Raw genomic sequence first — 25,534 nt, 5'->3', positions numbered from 1 at the left:
TAATTGTTAAATAAATTATTCCAAATTGTTTAGCATTACAATATATTTTGCGTCTTTAAGAGCAGTTCAACAGTCCAGACGTATCTATAATACACTTCCCAATGCTTCGTTCAACTTTCTTTTCGTTACATCCTGTATCAACATCTTCTCTTTCTTTTGACGTCTCCGTAATTTCAGTGCATTTATCGCCTCGAACGTGTTCAACGGCATTGTGTTTAATCCCCGTCTCTGATCCTCTACTAAACTGTGCCACAACAGGCTGTTTAAATACGGAATTACCAATGCACATCATTGATAATGTCGAATACGTAAATCTAGGGACTATTATACTGTAAGAAGCATCTATGGGAAACGAGTTCCATTTCTCAAGGAAAGGTACGTCGGACATTTTTCTGACGGCTTGAACAGTTTCAAGTTTCTTTGTCTGGGATGTCTCATGAGTTTCTTGACCACATATTCGAAAGATCCACGTGACCACAGTGAATGTTACGGCGTTCGTGGGAAAGGCTCGGAGAATCGTAGAACTCACACCTCTGTACAAACAAGAATAACCTTCGGTTTTGATCGATTGTCTAAAGCAATTAACCACTCCCGTGTAACGATTGTTATCGGCTTGGATTCTAGACTTGATCACGTCTAGAGGGTAAGTTAGCACCCAAGAAGCGGTTCCAGCAATTCCTCCGGCTAGTAGCATACACGGTGTTGAAACTGGTTCGTTACCGGAGGATCTTGTTATTGCTTCATATGTTAGGAAGTAGACGCCAAAACTGGGAGCTTCTCTGAGAACCGTGATATTGAATCCTTTGAATACTCCTCGGTAACCTTCGTATTTATAAGTATGTTTCAGATACTGTAGAGGTCCAGAAAATTGGCCGCTCGACGTCTGTAATTGGATACGAGTTTTAGCCAACTCTATCGGACTACAGATAGGACTTTGGGCAATTCCAGCTATGGTACCGGCGATGAAGTGCGATGAAAGGGAATCTCTGTTGGCCATGTGTTTTTGAGTCAGACCGTATACACCGAAGGTGATTGCGTTCACCATTGCTACGCCTGTCATTGGCGACGTCATACCTCGATAAAGGCCTGCTACCTAAAATGACAAGTATTAGTTCGCATTCAGAAGAATGAGGTAAGATAATTACTTATTCTCAGGCGTGTACGGGTTCCCGAGATTTCGGGTTCGGGTCGGGTCGGGATTTTTCGGGCGAGACTGACCGGGCCCCCGAAAGTATGATACGTTTCGGGATCCTGAAGCTATCCGACTATTTACATGCGAACATATCGAGATCCGGAAAAAGTGTATCGAGAAATAGGGATGTCGAAACGATCTGACTATCTATATCAGAGCTGTTCAGCGTCTGTCCGTACGGGCAGCAATTTTCTTGCCCTGGGCATACACCAAACGGTGGACACTAAGCCACGCCCTTGCGGGCACGGCTGCATTTATTTGTCACACTGCATGTTTGTCACAGTTACGTGGCCAGCTACAACTGTGCTACGGCCTACCTCCACTCCACTAGGACACTTGTCCGTAGCTATGCAAGTAGCTGTGCCTGCGAGCTATGCGAGAGTTCAATCGGAATATTTTTTAGTTACAATAACATGGTTCAAAGAGAGTTTTAAGATGATTGTACAATTTCTTACACTCATCTTTTAGGAGATATTAAGAAGAATTCGGCAAGCACCATAAAATGTATTTCTTCTTCATCTAAACCAAGGGAACATTAAAAAAATATCATTTACCTTAATTGAATCGATACTCAAAGTGGTGTCCAGTAGCAGTAATACAATCGCGTATACGGTTAAGATGCAACTGCTTAGTTCTTTCTATGACGTCTGCATTAGTGGTTTAGCATGCATCTACAATTCTCTGTCGCATATCTTCCGGCATTGTTGGAGATTATTTATAAAGTTTCTCTTTCAATGCATTCCATGAAAATGAACCTAACGAAGATCGGGAAAACGAGCTGGCCAATTGACTACACTGTGACGACCGATCCAGCATCTAGGAAATTTCCTATCGAATACTTGACGTGCTGCCATTGCATAATGTGCTTCATAGCACAGAACGAAATGTTTACAAACAGTACGCGAGAGATCAAGTAAAAAATGACTAACGCTAATCTATTAACAGTTCTGAAAAATGTACAATAGTGTAGCTTAATATTCCTCTTTAACATGTTCGCGACGGGGCCTGAATTTAGTGTTCCCGCCGTGGGACGGGGTTGTTTATCGTACCGATGAGACAATTGTGTATGTACTACCGGTGGCTCATCCCGTCCCATGAGACAGACAAGAATGTACCACCGGTGGTATATCCCGTCGCGAATGTGTTAATAGAATCTTGCAAAATTCTTCCGATTAAAAGTTTTCTTCAGTCTTTTTAGATTCAGAAAAAAATATTTTTTTATGATACCTTGCCGAATTCGTCTCAATATCCTCTAAAAGAAGCCTGTCTAACTTTTTCTTCATTGCGGGCCACACACGGTCCTTATCATAAATCTGTCCGTTCCCCCACTACTTAAGCCATCACCCAGGCTCCTTCATATATCATAATATACGATATGAATAGTTCCGCGATGAAAATAAATGCCATGCGTTTCTGGCGATACGACCGTGTCAAATAGTGGGAGAACGTCATTTCTCATCTTAGCGGCATGAAGAACTGGGAGAACGGGCTAAATGTAGATTGCGGGCCGCGTGTTGGATAGGCCTGGTCTAAAAGAAAGGTGTAAAAAATTGTAGGCTCATCTACAAAAAACTGGGACTTATTAATAGCTCTTCTAATTTAATAGCTCCTCTGAACCTAAACAATCCGTATAAAAGAAAGGCTATTCTCAATGTGGCATGGCGAACTCAAAATAAATGAGCCGCCTTATTGAATGAGACGCTATCAAGTTACGCACGTTTCATGACAAATACATCCAAACTGCAAAGGTGGACGACACAGTACAATTTTGCAAATCGAGGGAAAAGCATCGCATTATTTTTTAAATAATTAAAATTATATAAAAATAAATATGTATCGTCATTTTATGGAAGTTATTTATCTACTAATTCAGTCAGCAACAAATTGGCTATTATCTACGTTTAATTATATTAACAATAACTTTTTTTAAGGACCGGTCATTTTGACCGCACACGCAGGAATAGGTCTACAAGAAGTGTCGGTAGGTTTAGTATTAACCCCTCAACGACGGGAGGTGCGTAACGGAAAGCTGTTTTTCGTGCTGGGGAGTCCGTGCGAGCAGCGGCATCAATATGCTCGGGTGCCATGGTCAGATCAGGGGAAAAAGTTGAAGAGCTCAGGGTAACAAACGGTCAGCTCAATTTCGACGTGACTGTAAAAGAACAAATTCTTTCGATAGTTCGGTGCCACGTACGTTCATATCATGAAACGTTTATGACTGTTTGTTGCCCCGAAGATTAAAAACTCTAAGTGGGCAGTCATGTCTAAATCGAGCTGACCGTTTGTTGCCCCGAATGTTTACAGTCGCTCTGACTGTTAGTTGCTTCGAACGATTCTGAAAATCCAAGTGGGCAGTCAGGTCCAAATCGAGCTGACGGTTTGTTGCCGTGAGCTCTGCAATTGTAATCAACCGAAAGTACGAGCGTGCCGACCATGTACCGTATTCGTATTGTTTTGTAACGACGCGCTTCGCTCGACCTGTCTGCTGCTGGCCTTCTAACCGGCATCCTCTGACGATTTTGACGATGTTTTGTTTGTTTGTTTTTAACATCTTTAAAGTTTGGTAACTGGTCTCAATTTCTTTACGAGGTCCCTTCCCGTCGCGGGGTACGGCCCGTTCAATCCTACGTAGAATCTTGCACCCGTAGCAGGCTCATTCAGCCCTCGCGACCGTGCCCTCGGAGGTATTGTCCCAGATCCGGTACTTTCGTATGACACCCAGTGGTGTATGGCGCCTGAAACCGCGAACGACTCTGTCGTGTCACCGACGCTTCCGAGCCCACGTTTTATCCCGGGTGGACTGCCTTACGTGCGGGCGTGCGTAGCCCCCGTGCCTGTAAATACCCGGAGTTGCCTATCGCCCCCCCCCCTCTGTAAGAGGCCCGGAAAAATAAGGAACGTGATAATATCTACACTCTACACCCATGATGGGCACGGTAGGGGTTCCTCAAACGCTTACTTCACCCACCAACCTCTCTTTCATGCAGTACGAACTTTCGTCGCGTTCGCTGGTGTCTCGCGTCTTGCTTGCACCCCATGGTAACGACGCTTACTGGAAGGGGACGCTATGGTGTGGACGGTCTTGTCCCAATTGCTGCTCTCCACAGTACTATGTATTGTGACGTGGCAAGATTTGCCTACGTCCCTCCGAAACGGTAAAGTGTGGGGATTTTATGGCGTACCGATGTACGTATTGGTGTATTCCGACGGTCCTCCACGAATGTGGGGACCAGGAACGTAGATCTCGTAACGAACGAGAGATTGGGGTCACCAGTGGCCGGAAGCCACACGTCCTCTCGCGAGAACGCTCGGAATAAATGTCCCGACGAACTGCGCCCAAGATGGACGCGCCACGTGGTCGCGGCAAGGAGGAACTAGGTTATGCGCGTGAGGCCCACTCCTCACGAGTAATGGACACGTCGGGTAGCAACCGAAATAACGAGGTTTATTGAACAAACTCCGAAGGAGAGCTCGCGACACCCGAGAACGAATCGCGACAACAATGTCCGGAGCCGGCACGGTCGTGCGGTACTACGCCGCAGAGTAAACTTTTTGAAGACAAGACGCGTCTGTGCGCAGCGAGGTTCTCTCGAAGAAGCCCCAGAGAAGAAGGAAGAATTGACGGCGAACGCGACTCGTTCCATCCGCATGCGACTTGGCGCAGGCGCACAACGTGCAACCTACGCGCCACCGTGCCGCCGCCCCACAAAAGAGAGGCCGGGCTGCCCTCTGGCAGTGCCGATGCGAAAACGATGCAGTCGCGAGCCGGAAACCCAAGGGACGAGATTTAACGCGTTTTGAACGCCGCGCCACTTGGCGCGACGCGAATTTTCGGGACCGTAACACCCCAAGGAACGCGAGGAACCTCACAGAGACGCTCACAGGACCGGCTCCGGAGGAGATTCCGCACTGAGACACCGAACAAGATCATCTCCACCCCGTCGCTGTCTCGCCCTGAGATAAACCAGGACCCGCGCGGGACCGGCTCGAAACCTTCCTCCGCGCGAAGTGACCAATCATCGGGGACAACCGCCAAAGGGATCGCAATTCACCGGATGCCGAGGGACCCTGTAACACAGGATCCGCCCCTGCCGCGATAGCGGCTCTAATAGGCCTGAGCGTCGCGTCAAAAGAATGAGGAAAGTGAGGGACGCCCCACTTCCGCGTTCCCGAGCCACTGAAAAGTAGGGCACTGTGTCGTTGGCCATAGTCAGTAATAGTCGTTTAACGATTGTCTAAATTATAAAGTCAGTTTGCGTTGCCGAAAAATAGGAACCAGCGAGAGGCAGCTGCCAAAGAACCGCAGTCACAAGCTGTTGCCGTTGGTAAGCGCCGATCAAGCTTTCGTACTATTTTGATAATTTCGTGTTGGCTCGGGTAGCGTTTTCGTGGGTCATAATTCGCGTCGCGAGACGACGAGATCTCGATAGGGCCGAGAATCGCGAGCAGAGAACGTTCGTGTAGGTCGCGAGTCGAGGGAACGCGAATTCGGTCGGACAGCGGAGGGCCGCGTGGCCGTCGCGAGACGGTTGTACGTTACCGGGATTGTAACGCGGAGTCGCGGATTCGTGGGAGGCTCGCACCGCTGTCGATTTTATGATTGGGGAAGCACCAACTTCGAGCGCCTTCCCACCGCGGGCAATACCCCGAGCTCCTTCCGCGTAGAATCCTGAATTTGTTCGCGAGACTTCCAGAATATTGCGCGGCCCTCGCAGATTCGGAATTACCGTTCGTGTTTCGCGATTCTCAGGAAGTCGTTTGCGCGGCACCTCTGGGTGTCTAATAATCGTTCCGATAATCTTTCGCGAAAACCGAATCTGCGAGAAGTCGTTTGTCCTGGACAAACGTGGACCGAAGTGGACCGAACGTGGCCCAGCCTTCCGGCCTGCAAATACCCGGTGTCGCTCAGTTTTCCGACCTTTTGACAGGAACGAAAACTGGTCGACGTGACAGTATACATACAATGCGATGTATCGGGAATCCCACAATGCTTACATATTAATATGAATATACAGATATATACATAAATGTATTATATACAAATTGTACATGTGTGAGTTAAAAAATGTACAAGTAATTATATGTATATAGAGTATAATAAATATTATATTTTAAATTGTATTGTACATACACAACTTTACGGAAATCATTATCTTGTAATTTCGGAATGATAATGTTATTAGTAGACTGCAGATTTTATGCATTTATAACAAAAATGAATATATGTAATTCAAAACTGTAACGACGTTAGAAGAATCTAAGAGTATTATTGCACAGTTTTCAACTTACTAAAATGGTTAACAGATAAAATTCACTTTTGTCTAGTTTTTGTGTCTCACAACGCTTGAAAAATGTTTATTTTGCATAAAGATCCGCAGTCCAGTTAATGGTAATTCAAGTACATGACGGAAGTAGATTATTTTCATTGTGTATATTCATTGATTGTATTATCTTTTTTAATTTCTTGATTATTTGAAACCGATCGTTTTCTGATAGAAGTGGTTTCGATTTTTCTTAAATGTTCGAAACATTCCTTCCTCACTGTAATATTAAAATAAAAATAAGTAATTAAAACTTCACCGCATATAAATGATTCATAGAAATAGCGAAAATTGTTTCACTTTGTGTTCCATTCTTGAATTCACACGTACATGTATGTATAATTTATATATAACATATATGCCTGTATGTTCATAATAATATGTACGTACTTGTGAGATTCCCCAGTTAGTCGTCGTGGAATTATCCTCACTACCTTATACCTATACCCCGTGAGGGGCCAAGAAACTCGAGAGCCGCCGCCGCCGAGGAGTGTGAACATAACACGGGTCGGATATATCGGTGTGAGACCAGGAGGCCACTACTAATCCAATAAGAAAACATCTTTCTTTTCCATCTATTTTTTTTTGTGGGACTTCCACCAACATATTCGTAACATTTTTCTAATAAAAATAATACCAAATATGATATAATTGCGATCATATTTACTTGCGTAATGAACGATGAAAGTTACTTCCCATTATAATTGTATTGACAATTATATTACAACCATATTGATAATTATATTACAATTATATTGACAGTTATATTACAATTATATTGGAAAATTAGTGTAAATCTGATCCGAATTGTATCATGTTTGGTATCATTGTAATCAGAAAAATTTAAGAAATATATTGGTGAAAGTCTCGTAAAAAAATAATTCATAATAAAAAAGATTAACTTTTGATTGAAAGGCCTGAGCTCTCGCCAGTCTTTCATCTTTCCCGAACGCTTCGACTCTCCGTTTCTCTTTCTTTCCCATACGACGTGTTTACGCGGAGAACTGTAAATGGCGGTGACTATCGCTGTCCTTTTTTACGTTCGGCACTGAATCAAAGAATAGTTCCCCGGCCGCGACAAGACCCGAGCTGCTGACATATAACGCGGATTCACTGTATATGTATGGTATTGTATAGATATACGGAGATAGTCAGATCATTTCTTGATACGCCCTTTCGGGATCTCGATACGTTTGTACTAATGTAGTCGGATAGCTTCGGGATCTCGAAGAGACATACGGAGCCGGAAGATCTTAGACCATACATACTTATAGACCCGGCATAGGTATAAGACAGGCTTCGGAATTAATAGCAATTTCCGAGGCATTTTCGACTGCTACGCCCCTTCTGACGGTCCTAGTTCTCGAGTCACCTCAGGCCTGTACCATATGAACTGCGCGTGGACCGCTTTGCCGCCTTGATGATTCTGTGTAACCACATACACATAGAAGAAACTCAAATACGTATACGAACTTGCAAGCGTTCACGGGGAGTCAAACTGACGCTTCAATATCGCAATGAGCAATTCAGAAGTGATCAATTTGGTTTCCTAAAAGTCCAGTTTAGGACTGTTCGGTCTCTAAAATGCCTATTTGTACGTTATCATGGAGTGATTTGTAATATTCGGCGGCATACTGCCTGTCATGAGGCGTCTGAAACTGCACCTCGTATTTCCAACATTTTTCACTACTAATGCCACTGTCATTGTCAGGCAGTATGCCGCCGAATATTACAATTTACTCCACGATAACGAACAAATGGACGATACACTACGCTGGCAAGACCCGTGTTGTGACATACATCGAGAATTCACTGTACTGGCGCCTTTAACTGACGTCACAAGATAATTTCAAATGTTGGATCGTGTGTTCGATACAATACATATACAGGGTGAGTCCGAAGAAACAGAACACCTAAATATCTCCGTTACTCTTCGTTGTACGAAAAAACTTCTTAGGACAAAGTTACACTGTTTGAAGGGCCACATGTAACGGTGTAAGGGAAAAAAATTTCAAGGTCATTTTTTAATGAGATTTCAAGGTCATCGATGTTTTTTTTAAATGGAATGATATATCTTCGTTAACGTAATGTTGTAGTTGACAAAATAACGAATTCATCCATGTAGCGCAATATGACCTACAAATGACCTTCAACCCAGAAAAATAGAATAAATAAAATTCAACGTGTAAGATTCATTTGCTTTATTTCTGTCACGCAAAATGTTAAAAAATATTCCCTTGAGCTGCTATACATTCATTTAGCCGTGAAGTTCTCACCTTCGTACATTTTTTATTTTCAACACTACCAGTTTCACGGAATTTATTTATCAAATTGGAGTAAACGGAAACTGATGGACAATTACGATTAGGAAATCGGTCCTTGTACAACCGCACTGCTTCTCTTAAACACTGTCCACTTTCTCCATAAATGAAAATCATGTCAATCTTATCTTCCTTCGAGTAACGCATTGTGAAACGAGAGGGAATATTTTTGAACATTTTGCGTGACAGAAATAAAGCAAATGAATCTTACACGTTGAATTTTATTTATTCCATTTCTCTGGGTTGAAGGTCATTTGTAGGTCATGTTGTGTTACATGGATGAATTCTTTCCATCTTACCTTGAAAATTTTTTCTCTTACCCCGTTACATGTGGCCCTTCAAACAGTGTAACTTTGTCCTAAGAAGTTTTTTCGTACAACGAAGAGTAACTGAGATTGTTGCAGATCGCAACAACGAAGAACGGCGCGTGCCGAAACGCCCGTACGGCGGCTTAGGCCGCGCGATTTACAACCCGACACCAGACGCAGAAACCCTACGGACTGGTACCGAACTTTATAATTTACAGCTTTTTAGGGCCACCGAGACCCTACAATAAAACAGCCGGACACCACGTGCGACAGGACAGAAACAGCGACGAACGCCACCATAAATTTAGACATCGACAAGACGAGACAAGCTTCCTGACAGCTTCCCCCTCCGATTTCCAAACTTCCCAAGACACACCCACGACCAATTAAAAAACGCAACATTCCACCATCTACAGCGACAACCGACCAATGACGACACAACCGAGGTGACGTTAGACGAAACGTAACGAGACACGAGCAGATCCTTTAAAAACTCGAACAAAACGCTCTAAGATCACTACCTACAGATCGCCACGTCGAAGTCATTAAATACAATACGTCACGGAATTTCGCAACGCACTTTGTACATATTGATATTAAATAAATTGTGATTAGTGTACATAGTACCTCGTGTATGCCAGTCAATCGAACAAGGTGCTCAGTGACTAATACTCATTGAGAGAAGGCGCAGTCTCCAAATTCCTGCTACCTTCGTATACATAATTTTGGTCCTTCGAGCCGGACACAGTACCGTGGTATCTGTGTCCATCAGTATACGTGCATCGCGAAATTCGGAAGAGCAAGTGCAAGGAGCAGCGGAGTCGGTCGTGCCTTGAGCATCACCTCTGCAGCATCCAGAACAAAGGGTACGGATTCAACGGTGCTGTAGCATCGCCTCCCTATCAACAACACCGGATTCGGTTGTGCAAAGACACAACGTCCGGAACATCATCATCACGGATTCGGCTGTACTGGAGTACAACATCCGCACCGCAGCGAGCAGATTCGGTGACGTCAGGAGCGTCACATCCGCCGACTGCAATCGACCATTTGACATCGAGATCATCGCTGCCGAGGAAGCGCATCGGGATCATCGAGAGTCATCAACCATCGCGACTACCAGTCACGGAAGCAGAACTGCGGAAACATCTATAGGAGGATCTCATCTGGAGCTTGCCGAATCACAGCGTACACAACGGGGAACGACGAGATTCGTAAGTCGCTAGTCGCATATTTCCGTTCCGTTTTATATTTTTCGGTTTCGGCATAATATAACGTAATTAGTCAACATGTCAAACTCTAAGCAAATGAGCGAATCAGAACTAGTTAGGAAACGCGCTTCCCTAAAAGCAAAGGCAACTGCGTTTCGTAAATACTTAGATCAATGTAATAAAGCCGAAGAATCCACGAGCAATGAGCTGCGGACGCGAATCGCGAGAATGCAGGAGGATCTTAAATCATTCGATTTGATTCAAGACGCACTAGAAGTAATAGCGGGGCCGGAAGTATTTGAGACGCGGTTACAAGAACGAACACAGTTCGAAGACGCTTATTTTAAGGCAATTGCGGAAGCACAAACGATAATCGATAACGCGGCGAGAAAGGTTGAGGAAACGTCAGGCAAGGGCCAACCGGTATCTTCCGTAACTGAGAGTACGGACGAATTACATGTAAAACTGCCTACAATGCACCTGCCTAAGTTTTACGGGTCGTACGAAGCATGGCCAGGTTTTTCAGATACATTCAAATCAGCCGTACACGATAACAAACATTTTCGAGACGCACAGAAATTAATGTACCTACGCTCGTGTCTGACAGGTAAAGCAGCGGAAAAAATAGAATCATTAGAAACCACTGCAGCCAACTATTCGGTCGCGTGGAACATTTTAGAAAAATGTTACGATAATCCCACCGCTATTATAAATAATAGAGTAAAGGCACTGTTTGAATTGCCTCTTGTCACTAGAACGCAACAAAATTCCTTACGAGAGCTGTTAGATACAGCTAACAAACATTACCGCGCGCTAGAGGCCTTAGACAAACCGTTTTTAGAAGCCTTTCCAGTATATGCTATCGTCTCGAAACTAGACGAACAAACTCGCATCAAATGGAAGGAACATACACAGGGGAAAACATTTCCGACCGTGAAAGAATTATTAGAATTTTTGCATGACCGTTGTCAATTGTTAGAAGAGTCGCAACAAGAAATATGTAGAAAATCGTATCAGCCCATACAACGTACATCAGCACCACAGAATCAGTATAATCATTCGAAATCGTCACTCGCATATCCAAGCAGCGTAACATCTCCGTGTATCTGCAATTTATGCAAAGGAGGTCATTATTCGCAATACTGCCCGAAGCTTGTAAACATAAACGTAGAACAACGAATTGAATTGGTACGGAAAGCGGGACTCTGTTATAACTGTCTTCGTTCAAATCACGCGACTAAAAATTGTAAAGCAACCACGTGCAAAAAATGCAAGGGAAAGCACCACACAATTTTACATATAGACAATCAAGAATCGAACCAACCCTCGCTGTCTCCAACTACCACGCTAAGTTCAATGAATTCACCTTCGGAAGTACTATTGTCGACTGCATTGATTCACATTGCAGACGAACACGGCAAGCTTCATACATGTCGCGTCTTGCTAGATTCTGGATCTCAATCGCATTTCCTTACAGACAACTTAGTCGCCAAGCTCGGTCTCCGGCGCGATCCAATAAACATTCCAGTGACCGGCATAAATCAAATCGTTTCGACAATTAAAACGTCTGTTAGCACCACGATACAATCGCGCATGAACATATTCACCGCCAAACTAAATTTCTTGGTAGTTCCCCGGATCAGCGGATCCATCCCGAATCAAGCGATACACGCCGCGGAACTAGCAATACCTGCGAACATACGCTTAGCGGATCCCAACTTCCACAAACCCTCGCGAATTGACGGCTTAATCGGAGCCGAGCTTTTTTACAAACTGCTCGCGATCGGTCAAATCACCCTTAATAATACGTCTGTTATCCTACAAAAAACCAGATTGGGCTGGGTAGTATCGGGCAACTTACCGACAACAAATAAATTAAACTCACGGGTTTGCAATTTAGCGCTAGATTCGCTTCATAACCAAATCGCGAAATTCTGGGAGGTGGAAGACAGTCCTGAACGGTCCCCCCTATCAAAGGAAGAGTCAGAATGCGAAAAACGATACCAAGAAACAAGTACCCGTAATACACAAACAGGTAGATACACCGTGCGGCTTCCGTTCAAAGAGGGTACCACGAGACTCGGCGAGTCGTACAATGTAGCAGTAAAACGGTTCTATAGTTTAGAACGCTCATTTAACCGAAACCCTCAATTAGCATCTCAATATACGGAATTCTTAAGAGAATACGAAAGCTTAGGGCATATGACCGTAACACAGTCTTCCGCGACCGATAGCGGTTACTACCTGCCGCATCACGGGGTAATAAAAGGCAACAGCCTCACCACAAAACTGCGGGTTGTGTTCGATGCGTCATGCAAAACCTCGACAGGTATATCGTTGAACGAGACACTTATGACCGGGCCCACCATCCAAGACGATTTATTTTCTCTATTGATTCGGTTTAGATCACACGTTTATGTACTGACAGCAGATATCGCGAAAATGTACCGACAAATAGAAATTCATCCGGACGATCGCAAATACCAACAAATTCTCTGGCGGGAAACTTCAGATCAACCCATAAAAACATATAAGTTGAATACAGTAACATATGGAACCTCGTGCGCTCCATTCCTAGCCATCCGAACATTACACCAACTAGCAAGGGATGAAGCCGCGAATCACCCAATAGCGTCGGAAATACTTCGTACAGACTTTTATGTTGATGATTTGCTGACGGGCGCGAGAACGTACGAAGACGCGATCAAAATTCGGGAGGAAATCACGACGCTCTGTCAAAAGGGAGGATTTCAACTCCGACAATGGGCATCCAACGTCCCCGAACTAATTGACGGCCAACAAGATAAATGTGAGGAGGCTCACCTTAACTTAGACCTAGACGAAACAGTAAACGCTCTAGGTATACAGTGGAACGCACGGGAGGATTCGATAAGCTACGCGAACAGAGAATTCACATTTACAAAACGCATAACAAAACGAACTATATTATCACAGGTAGCACAGTTATTCGATCCTCTAGGACTGCTAGCACCGATCATAATTCGAGCAAAAATACTTATGCAAGAGCTATGGGCAAACAAATTAGAGTGGGATGAATCAGTACCGATAGAACTCCATACAAAGTGGATTAACTATTGTCAAGACTTAACATACGTAAAAAGGATAAACATAGCACGTAAAGTAGTAATTAACAACTACACGTCGCTACAACTCCACGGATTCTGTGATGCTAGTGAACGAGCGTACGGAGCATGCATTTATATAAGAGCGCGGAACTGTCGGGATATACAAACGCAATTGCTATGTGCCAAATCGCGGGTAGCACCGCTGAAAACATTGACGTTACCGCGACTAGAGTTATGTGCTGCACATCTGATGACTAAGTTATTTAATAATGTATTAAACAGTTTACGTCATTTACAATTTAACGAAATCAAATTTTGGACAGATTCAACAATAGTACTAAATTGGATAAATTCATCCCCACATGCTCTAAAAACCTTTGTCTCTCATCGCGTAGCGGAAATTCAATCTATCACGAGTAAATACGAGTGGCGACATGTACCTTCAGGCGACAACCCAGCGGACAAAGTATCGCGAGGTTTAACAACTGCAGAATATATAGGAGACAGATTATGGCAATTTGGGCCCACGTGGCTGTCGTCTGAAGAAAGTCAGTGGCCAACTACTAAATTAACTGCAACGGAAATACCGGAAATGCGCCCCCTGAAAGCGTTCGTTACTCAACAAACAGAGTGCGAAACATTACAGCGATTCTCATCATTTTTGAAACTACAACGTGTCGTAGCATATTGCCTTCGGTTTCGCACTAACAGCTCGCGCAAGGAACGCGTTACAATTGGACTCACAACAGACGAGATAAACAAGGCCGTTTTGCGAATAATAAAGCTCACACAGCAGGAAGGGTTTGGCAAGGAAATTCATAGCATCACCAAACAGAACGATAGCAGTAGCGCATTATCCCCATTAAATCCATTTATAGACAAGGACGGATTATTGAGAGTAGGCGGTCGATTAGCACACTCCAAGCTAACATATTCAGAAAAACATCCATTGTTACTACCAAAGGGCCATCACGTCACAAACTTGATTATAAGGCATCATCATCTGCAAAACTTTCACAGCGGAATCCAAGCGACTCTTCATTCCATTCGACAAAGGTACTGGATTCCGAGCGGCAGAAATTCGGTAAAACACATTATTCACGCTTGCGTTACCTGTCGGCGCGCTAAACCCACGACAATAGATTACCTAATGGGAGATCTACCAAAAGACAGAGTCAATTGTACACGACCATTTTTGCATTCAGGCGTTGATTTTTGTGGCCCAATATTCATAAAAGAAAAAATTAAACGAAATCGCGGGAAAGTAAAGGTGTACCTGGCCATCTTCGTGTGTTTTGCGACAAAGGCGGTACATATAGAAATCGTAAGCGATCTGACAACGGAAGCCTTTCTCGCGGCGCTACGTCGATTCTTTGCGCGCAGAGGGAAAAGCGCTCATATCTATTCGGACAACGCGACAAATTTTGTGGGCGCTACACGAGAATTGCAAGAATTGTACGCATTTGTAAGATCTCAATCGATAAACAATAGTATCGCAAACACGTTAGCCAACGAAAGCATACAGTGGCACGTCATTCCACCACGTTCGCCGCATTTTGGGGGACTTTGGGAGGCGGCCGTAAAGTCACTCAAATTTCACATGACGCGAATAATAGGCGAAACCCTACTATCATATGAGGCGTTATTAACATATGTTAACCAGATTGAGGCTATTTTGAACTCCCGACCACTGACACCTCTATCCTCCGATCCAAACGATCTTTCCGTCCTAACACCTGCACATTTCTTGATAGGCGACACACTAATTACTGTACCCGATCATAACTGGTCAGAGATCCCTACTGGTCGATTGTCATCGTGGCAACACGTTCAGAAAATGCGACAACATTTTTGGCGACGATGGAGTAAGGAGTATCTACACGAACTCACCACACGCAAAAAATGGCACACTCGTAAACCAGAGCAAATAGAAATAGGCAGCATCGTTACTGTACGTGACGACAATTTACCAGCGATGCGGTGGACTCTCGCTAGAGTAACACAACTTCATCCGGGAGAAGACGATATTGTCAGAGTCGTCACTATACGAACCGCGAGCGGCGAATATAAAAGATCAATTAAATGTCTAGCACCATTACCGATATAGTATTTAAGTTTATTTCATACTCTATATTATACATATTCATAAGGCGCTATATATGTATATATTAGTGTAAAAACCTCGTAACGTATAACACATGTAAATAGGATAATGTAGATTAAGCATCGACGTACATAGTTCACATCGCGTACACATTGTATTCATAGACAGGGACTCCAGTTGAACATAATCGTTCAAGGGGGGCGGCATGTTGCAGATCGCAACAACGAAGAACGGCGCGTGCCGAAACGCCCGTACGGCGGCTTAGGCCGCGCGATTTACAACCCGACACCAGACGCAGAAACCCTACGGACTGGTACCGAACTTTATAATTTACAGCTTTTTAGGGCCACCGAGACCCTACAATAAAACAGCCGGACACCACGTGCGACAGGACAGAAACAGCGACGAACGCCACCATAAATTTAGACATCGACAAGACGAGACAAGCTTCCTGACAGCTTCCCCCTCCGATTTCCAAACTTCCCAAGACACACCCACGACCAATTAAAAAACGCAACATTCCACCATCTACAGCGACAACCGACCAATGACGACACAACCGAGGTGACGTTAGACGAAACGTAACGAGACACGAGCAGATCCTTTAAAAACTCGAACAAAACGCTCTAAGATCACTACCTACAGATCGCCACGTCGAAGTCATTAAATACAATACGTCACGGAATTTCGCAACGCACTTTGTACATATTGATATTAAATAAATTGTGATTAGTGTACATAGTACCTCGTGTATGCCAGTCAATCGAACAAGGTGCTCAGTGACTAATACTCATTGAGAGAAGGCGCAGTCTCCAAATTCCTGCTACCTTCGTATACAGAGATATTTAGGTGTTCTGTTTCTTCGGACTCACCCTGTATACTGTTTTTACTATTCTTTTTTTTTTTTAATAAAGAAAGTTATGAGGAAATAAATACAGATTTCATATTATCAACATCTACATTAAGAGATAACTTTTTCGAAATTATAATTGACAAAATGAATTAGCACTATTTAAAATAATAAGAGTAAAGTAAAACTGTACGAGTAATAAAATAAAATATTTATACAGAATGAGATACGTCAGCGACTCCACTTTCCCCTCTATTGCCGGGTCCACACTTGTGTTCGCCGGCTGCAGCGTGTTCGCTCGCTGAGCGGTACACCAAAGGTACTATTCGCGGGTCTATATGGACGCGTTTGTAACAACACCACAGTGTTCGATGGTATAGAGTAGGCCTCAGCGAGTTAGTCCCCACCATGTCCACTTTGCGTTTTCCTTCGGCACGAAGCACATGATCCCTTCATCGGCAGGTTACTCACCATTACGACGTATTCATGTATGTACATATACATGCCGAAGGAAAAGTCGGAGTGGACTTGGTGGGAACTGACTGGCCGAGCAGGCGAAGAGGAGGAGCAGCCAGATCTGTTCCACGAACCATCGTTTACCAGGCCTGATATAGAGTATACGGGATTTCAGGACAGAATTAATAACTCCTAAACTAATACATTTTCGATCTAAGAACATTTTCGATCTTTTATACTTTTTTAAAGATCATATGAGAATCTATCAGATGATGAAAAAACATACAATCTTTTTTTAAAAAGTTTAAACAATTTCAGTTTTTATTAAATAAAAGAAATTACTTGTTTTGATATTTTAAACAAATGTATTAAACTTGAGTAGGAATCACCCGATGCTAAAAATCGTAAAGTTACTAATAATCTCTGACAGAAATCGCTATTCGAAAATTTGTATCATCTTTTTATATTTTTAGTCCAATTATACCGAGTAATTTTTCAGTCTTTATATAATATTTTTGCAAAATTTCTGAATCCCGTTTTGTTTTTTAATAAGTCATTTGTTAAACATATTCCACCAGAAACGCGTTTTCTCGAAAATTTCTCTTTGTCAGCATTGTCGCTTTTTTTTTTCTTAACACTATCTTCTTATATTGCTAAACATGCAGCTGATACAAGTAAAAGATCTTCTTCAGACATATTTTATAATTTTCGTATGTGCACCCAGCAAAATCTACAACAAACTGTCCACAATCACCAAGCGAACAAACCTGGAACTGTTAGCGAACAGCTCGCGAACAGATCTACTCAGTGTGGACCCGGCATGACACTACAGCTTGGCTGTAATGCGACTTCTCTACAGCTTATAGCATTTTACCCACAACCGTCATCTGGTAGATGATATATGGGACAGTGCATGTTATCTGAAGCCGGGTCTATAAGTATACCTATATGGTCTAAGAGCCGGATACTTTCGGGGTTTCGAAAAGTATCATACATTCGCCCAGTCGTTCTCGAGCCGAGTTCATATCGGGAATTCCGAGATTTTGGGTTCCCCCACAAGCCTGCTTATTCTGCATAATTCTATTGTCAGTTTCTATTCGTTACAGTTTATAATATTATGTGTTTAATTATTATTAACGCTTAAATTTTTAAATATACATATACACCATCTAACTGGCTATTATGTGAAAAAATGTGTAACTTTTTCAATAATATTAGTAATAGTAAGATTCACTGTAATTCTTTTATCATCGAGTTCTATATGTATAATTATATAATTACCGATTCCTTCGTAATGATTGTACGGAAACAATGCCAATTGCCTTTGTATTTTGGGTTTCGATAGTCTTGCGTTTGCATGTGTACCTTGATCGTATCCAAAGGATATCCCACCACAATACCGGCAAATCCTATAATTCATTATTCATAAATGTAATTGACGAATGTTAATTGATAAATCGATTAAATAATCAATTAATAAACCCGTACATTTCGGTTTTCTGAGAATAAAAATCCTGCTTTAATTTTCACATTTAAAATGTTAACTCTTTTCATTTGTCATATGATTTTAGAGTTGGTATATAATACACAATACATAATACACAGTACTGGTATTCCAGAATTACCTCCCAGACATCCAGCGATGAAGTCAAGAGCCATTTTCTTGTTGATGTAATACCCACGCGTTTCTTCCACCCGTACAGCGACTGCGTATTTTCAAAATGACTGCTTCTGTAAATGTGTTCTACGTCGTTTACGGGTGCACTAAGATACAAACAAGTTGAAGATCGATTCGGTTTCACAGGTAGAGAAGGTCGATCCATGAAAGATTGATCCTCTCTCTGTCTTCGTACTTCTGTCTACGATACAAGTACAAATGAGAAATATGTTTTTTATAATGCTTCTTCAAAAAAAGCTTCTGATGGAATCAAACATTTCTGGTGAATGGATATTTATTTTGTGTAATTAAACTAACAAGCAATTGGTACTTACCAAATAGTGAGTCATCGCTACATCTCCAAAGGTATACTAGCGAACGTTTTCATCTCCTTTAGTCATGGAACTTTCGATTTTTGTTGATTTTTATATTCAATTCAGACGAAAGAAAGCTTTCGGTACACACCACTTGTCGGATAAAATTGATTACTGAGTACGAGCTGTTTGGTTCTCAAAGGAAAGATCGTTCTTTTATTATCATCATATTATTGGTACACGACTACAGACATCATCAAGTTATTACGACAGTAACGTTAATAACTTCGCTGGACCTATCGCGACGAAGAAGCGATGCGAGGGTCAACTGTTGATAAGAGGTCGATTTTACGTCGTCCAATCAAGTTATTTGGCTGTACATTTGCTTTGATACACGATACACAGCTGTTCGTCAGCCGTTGCTTCGGTAGAATTTCCTTAATTACGTTGGAAAACGACGAAGAAATGGTTTCAACGAGTAGCCTCCATCGAACAGGAAAACTTTCGCAATTAGAAAAGACAAAGACAAATTTATTCAACAACTTGATCTCATATCGAAATACATACCTATGTCGCATATGACAAATGTAATATATCAATTTTATTCAAACAATTCAAATGTGGTGAAGCTACACGAAGAGTGAAGAGTGTAATATTTATTACAATTTAAATTTCGCCATTTCGATTATGAGCGATTAATATGAGCGATGAATTTATGAAATTTTTAACACTTTCTAAGTATAAATGACAATAACTATTAGATAATATAATCTACAATTGCTTACCAAATATAAATTTATTTCCAAGATCAATATCCTACACTGTCATTGATTACACAAATACTTGTTGAGAGGTAGGTTTGGTTGAAACAGCAAGTTAAAAATAAATTGTGTCTGTTTTATCTTCGCAATACGTAAAATATTATGAAATGTTGATGTCCGTTCTATTATTTAGAGTAAATTATATTATACAAGACGTTTCATAAATGTCATACATAAACGCGATAGAATCACGAGAACACAACTTATGAATAGACTGCTACATCTTTGTACAGAATAAGAAATTTCTAAGTCAACTGTAAGAAGTTATGATGTCAGGTAACTTCTTTCGAAAGACATACCGTAGGTTTAAGAATTAAAATTTTGATCTCTTTTTAGACGCTAAAAAGATCTTAATCTTTCAGTATTTAAAATCTGATGGTTAATAGATATGCATAATTATATTTATCTAAAAAAAACAACAACCTTTGTATTGCGTAATCAATAATAAGTGTTTATTTCGTTGTAGTATAGGCCGGAACGTTTTTTTCAAAGGCTGCGGCGGTATCTTATTAAAACAAACTAACGCGACGCTGCAGAAATCAGTCACATTAAGACACTCGGCTTGTGAAAATCATAACAGTTCCGATCACGTTCCAACGCTTTGTATACTACATCATCAGGGTTGTAAAATGTACGCAAAACCAATTTCAAAAACAGAAACCATAGAGGGAACGAACAATCTCGACGATTCACCCTTTGACAAGGTGAGGAAGAATTTGTGCATGAAATGTTGCTCAACAGAATTACTTACAATCGCTTTACTAACAATTTAATCATGTATTACAGAAGAGGAACATTTTTACAAACTAATATGTGAAAAAGAAAGTTATATAATATTTATGTCCATTTGCGTGTCAATATAAATGTATGTGTTTATGATCAAATAATGTACATAATTTTTAAAATCCTGTTATTTGAGTGAAGTAACTATGTACATTTTTGTAGACAATACTTTCGGAAAAATATACATATAGACCGCTTGTGGCAGCACTCGCTTCATGTCTGCTATATTTGCTGTACTTTCGAGAAAGTACATTTGCGTTAATTTGCCATTGTTCCGAAGCTAAATAAAGAAGCTAACCAAATATATTTTAAAATTATTTGAACGCTTATTATAAAGTTGAAAATACTTAACAAACTAAGGTGGAGCGGAAAAAACTTTTTTCTGATGATCAAATTCTAATAGTGCGGCGAAGTTGCCTACTTGGTCAATAAAACGTGTAAAAAATGTCAGCTTACTAAACGCACACTTTTTACGTACCTTCCTTTTTTATCCAGGACTATATTTGTTGCGCAAATAAAACAAAGGAACACCCGTGGTTGGTTTTTGGAAAGAGAGTAATCTCCTATCGGAACTTTAAAATATCAAATATGCACTTTTACCTCGTAACCAAAACGAAACTCGTGTTATCGATAATTAGACAGCGGATTTGATGCATTTATGACAAAAATAAGTACGTGTAATTTAAAACAGCAAAAGCATTAGAACAATTTAAGAATACTGTTATATTATTTTCAACCTACTAAACATATTGAGGAAGAAAATTTTCTATTTCATTCGAGTTTACTGCAATTCGGGTAGAACATTTTTATTTTGCATAGAGATCTGCGTCCATCAATAATGGTATATATATATAATATAATATAATGGTTAACGGTGACCAAAAAGTAATTCTTATCAACGATAATGGTTATTCGTAAACGAAAACAATTCTCGTTGTCAATAACAGTTATGCGTAACCAAAAATAAATTCCGTCATCGATAATAGTTACTAATGAACAGAAAAATTTTAGTCATTCATAATGTTTATTTGTAACCAAAATCATTTAATTTTAACTCTTATGCCACAACTTTTAGAATTTTCGTTATAATAATTATGGTCTCTGGTATTTACATACATACAATCTCTTTCACATTAATCTTCACCGATAAATTTATTATTAGTGCATTTCCATGGAGGTTGTGGTGGTGAAGAACGGAAGTTAACGTGCAAACCGAAAAATGTGGTAATTCTGAACTACTGCATGATACTACCAATAACTGTAGCCTTGGTTATCGCGGTTTTTTAACGTGGTTTGTATAGCATTGAACACTTCAAGCAGATTACAACATCAACATATAACTTACGACGTATTTAATTAATCCGCATATATACTATAGATATATTAATTCTCATGTTACGGAATATGTTTGACTTTAAGAATACTGAACAAAATCTTAAAGTAAAATTTCAATGCAAGAATGTATAATGTAAATTTTATCAAGTAATGCAGAAATAAATACTTTCTGGTTTCCAAAAAAGAAATTTCGAATTCTTATTTCATTGATAAGAGAAACTCTTCTCTTGTAGATGAATGAGATATATGTATGTACATATTACAGTTCTGTGGATTGTGATTAATTGGAATCTTTTATAGATAAAATTGGTACGCTTATTACAGAATTATTTAGCATCGTGTAATGATATCACGCTCAAGATTACACAGAACTGATTATGTGCATAAATGAAATTAAAGACGATTAACATACCGTGACTCGCATTAATATTCGGACACTATGATGTATAAGATATTATCGTTGTTATATTTCCTTTCAATAATGTTAACGGGTTAATGGAGATATCATGCATTAAAGCGAACATTGTAGTTAGAAGAAACATAATCTTTATTTATTTAATGAATATATGTTCTTGAATAATAATAGATAAATGAAATAATATGCAGATTTTATGTCGCAAAAATATTCGGTCACGTTATTTACCCTACGCTGTGTTTGCTTAACACTTTACCGACCGGTAGCCTATTACAGTGAATTCGCAATATACAGTGTGTCCCACGAGCTCTGTCCACTTGAATATCTTGGTTATTTCAAACAATACGAGAAAATGTTACATACAGAACTTGTAGGGTTTAAGAACCTACATAATATGGTATAAGTTATATTGTTGCAAGTGGAGGCGTAGAGATGATATAGAGGTCACCTTTGTTTTTTTTTAATGAAATGTCCAATATTTATGGTCGATTTCGATAGATTGGCGTATTTTGAGTATATAAAGACTAAATTGTATTGTATTGTATTGTGTATTTGTTCTAAAACCTACCGTTGCTGAGATATTTGACTGTTTTTATCCCATTACTTTTAGTGTCAGTCAGTTTCTCAGTTAGTGAACATAAGATAGTCAATATGAAATTTTCATTCGAAGAACAATTAGAGATGCTTCTAATTTATGGACAAAGTAAGAGAAACGCAATTGTGGCTCGAAATTTGTAAGGTGAAAGATATCCAAACCGCATATGCCCTTCACACAAGATTTTTGAAAGATTGTGTAAAAAATTAAAAGAAACTGGAAGTCTCGCTGTTCGTAAGATGAATCGTGAAAAGCCTGTATGTAGTGATAAAGATAATGAAATTAATGTTGTTGCAATGGTACATCATAATCCTCAGATTCAGCGTGAATCTGAAGTCAGCAAAAGTAGTGCGTCACGAATTCTCACTCAAACAAATATCACCCGTGCCACATTAGCCTTCACGAGAAATTACATGACATGGATTATGTAAATCGTGTTAGATTTTGTGGATGGGCTCAAGAGCAGCTACAAATCAATCCACTTTTTTTCTCTTTAATACTATTTACCGATGACGCTACTTTTACCAGCACTGGACGTGTTAATTTACATAACACGCATTATTGGTCACTACAAAATGCTCACTGGCTACGAGAAATTCATCATCAAAGACGCTGGACCATTAATGTGTGGTGTGGAATCATAGGGCAACAAATAATTGGGCCTTATTTCATTGACGGCACTTTTACTGGTCAAAAATATGATACGTTATTAAGAAATACATTGAACATTGAAAAATATTGTGTATCGAGATACACCAACAACTCCGGAAGATATGAAGTTTGATTTTAATCAGAAAAATTCCACCAATACATTGGCGAAAGTACCATAAAAAAATAATAAAAAATAAAGAAGTTTTGTTATTGGGTTAGTAGTGATTTCCTGGTCTCACACCGATATACCCGATTCGTGTTATGTTCACACTCCTCGGCGGCAACGGATCTCGAGCTTCTGGGCCCCTCACGCGGTATATCCCGCGGTAGTGACGATAATTCCGCGACGGCTAACTTGAAAGCCTTGTCGACGTGTATCCCAGATTCACTGTATTACAATAAAGGTTGTATAAAAGGTTGAATAGATGCAGTTTTGTCATTATTACAAAGCAATATACATCAGTCGCATTTATTACTCCTTAGGTCTAGTGTCAATGGTTTAATTGACGGTATGTAGCAAATTTTTGACGTAGAAGAGGAAAGCGAATGAAAAAGAAAGAGAAACAGCGATCGCGATGGTCGGAAAAAATTGAAAACGTATTGTATTGTTTAAAATACGAATCTGATGCTAACTTTTTTATTTTAATTTTTTTTCTGATACAACCTTTATTAAAATTTTTGTTATACTGCGTATCAGCAGGTCGCGCTATGCTTCAACGGGCTGTTAAGGTGTTTATGTAAACAAAAAATAATTTTCATTTTCCAAACTTGTTATACAATAAGCCCTCCAGTGTACGATCTAATTGTAATCAAAATCTGGGCAACTTGCGGCTGGCGAGCCACAGACGATTCCTCTCCCTACCTCTGTGTCCTCCCCACCAAATTCCCATAAGTTCGTGCCGTTTACTCTTATACCATTTAAATTCTAAAAATGAAATATGTAATCACCCTTTCATTCCACAACCTCTTCTGACCATTTTGGCAAAGACATCATACCATCATTATAAAATTTCTGCGGTTGTTCATTAAAACACTTTTCAATGGTGAATAATATAAACATATCCTCGGCACGAATTTATGGGACGACCTAATACATGCATACATTCGCAGCACCCGAGGACGCGACAGTGACGGGCAATTTTTTATCTAAAATTTTTGAGAAAAGATAATTTTCGGTTATCCTTTATTCGTATTTAGTTTTCTGAAGAATAAATTCGACATAGTTTATCTATGAGATTGTCTTACAGGAAGTTCATTCGTCACTTATGGTCTATTCGAAGCTCCAATAAACGTATTCAACGCCTCTAGCGGCGAGACGTTATTCGAGAGTCATTATCCGTGACAGTGTAGCTGATAGGTTTTAGCTTATCCTTATTTTTAAATATTTACTTTTTTTTTAACATTGTTTATTGACGGTTTAGTATACATTCTTTGGTTTTATGGTAACAATAAACATTTGAAAAAAAACTACCAAATAATATTGCTGTAGGTGTCCGTTGGTCCGTTCGCAAACGGAGCTCGCGGATATACGGCGTCTTATGTCTAGCTATTTAGGAACGTGGCTACTGACTAGTAATATTGCAGTCGGGTAGGACTTACGGCTGATTGGTAAAGTACAAGGGGAAAAGAAACAGGAATAAATACTATAAAAGAAAGAAAAACCCATGTTTCAGTCTTTGGATTGGCCTTAGTAACTAATTAAGGGCTAACTTACAAAACTAGCTTAAGCCCAGGGGGTTGAATGTACAGTATATATAATTATTTACAGAGGGTTATAATATCTACAACTACATATTTACAGAAGGCTTGGAAGTGAGCCTTAGCACGTTTCTCTAGCTTGGTATGGAGATCTTCGTAGTGCTGCTCTACGATTCATTAGGTTTGATATATGGGCGTCTTCTCGTGAGAGCCACCAGTATTTTTTGTGGTTTAGTCGGTGGAAGTCGAATTGCTCGCATGTGGGAAGGACTTGGGAGTATTTGAAGTTGTTTTGGGAGGTGCTGGGGTTCGAGTGGTGGTATGCGATGCGTTTGTCGGCTTTGTTGCGTCTCCTGTGGTAGATGATGTTGATATTGTCAGCGTTTTGTATAAGTCCTGTCTTGTCGCAGTGGATG

General features: G+C 40.5%; 2 protein-coding genes across 5 annotated transcripts in view; one reads left to right on the top strand and one right to left on the bottom strand.

The window, feature by feature from the left end:
- Window positions 1-25: 25 nt before the first annotated feature.
- LOC143358221 (mitochondrial basic amino acids transporter) lies at window positions 26-19,102 on the bottom strand. 4 transcript variants are annotated; one of them, XM_076795191.1, is made up of 4 exons: window positions 18,842-19,102; window positions 18,475-18,580; window positions 18,131-18,258; window positions 26-1,093 (listed from the first exon to the last, which is right to left on the bottom strand). In XM_076795191.1, the coding sequence occupies exons 2-4, from the start codon at window positions 18,506-18,508 to the stop codon at window positions 56-58; spliced, it is 1,200 nt and encodes a 399-aa protein (XP_076651306.1). In that variant the 5' UTR covers window positions 18,509-18,580; window positions 18,842-19,102; the 3' UTR covers window positions 26-55. The 4 variants fall into 4 exon arrangements, with proteins under 4 accessions (XP_076651306.1, XP_076651308.1, XP_076651305.1 ...); XM_076795193.1 differs by having other exon boundaries at window positions 26-1,089; window positions 18,842-18,860; XM_076795190.1 differs by lacking the exon at window positions 18,842-19,102 and having other exon boundaries at window positions 18,475-18,649.
- A 550-nt stretch (window positions 19,103-19,652) lies between these two features.
- Hn (phenylalanine hydroxylase) overlaps window positions 19,653-25,534 on the top strand; it is a 59,161-nt gene continuing 53,279 nt past the window's right edge. The window contains exons 1-2 of the mRNA XM_076795188.1: window positions 19,653-19,673; window positions 20,108-20,345. Coding sequence (XP_076651303.1) covers window positions 20,271-20,345 — 75 coding nt within the window. The 5' untranslated portion in view covers window positions 19,653-19,673; window positions 20,108-20,270. The remainder of the gene's footprint in view (window positions 19,674-20,107; window positions 20,346-25,534) is intronic.

The sequence above is a fragment of the Halictus rubicundus genome, chromosome 10 (assembly GCF_050948215.1).
Source record: "Halictus rubicundus isolate RS-2024b chromosome 10, iyHalRubi1_principal, whole genome shotgun sequence".
In the NCBI taxonomy this organism is placed as follows: domain Eukaryota; kingdom Metazoa; phylum Arthropoda; class Insecta; order Hymenoptera; family Halictidae; genus Halictus; species Halictus rubicundus.
This window is presented reverse-complemented; position numbering and strand designations above follow the sequence as displayed.

Bases quoted from the DNA above. Each gene is read 5' to 3' on its own strand.
- LOC143358221 (XM_076795191.1), bottom strand. From the start codon at position 18,508: ATGGCTCTTGACTTCATCGCTGGATGTCTGGGAG. The intron at 18,259-18,474 runs GTAATTCTGGAA...AATGAATTATAG, and splicing joins CATCGCTGGATGTCTGGGAG to GATTTGCCGGTATTGTGGTG. The intron at 1,094-18,130 runs GTAATTATATAA...TTGTCATTTTAG, and splicing joins CAATCATTACGAAGGAATCG to GTAGCAGGCCTTTATCGAGG.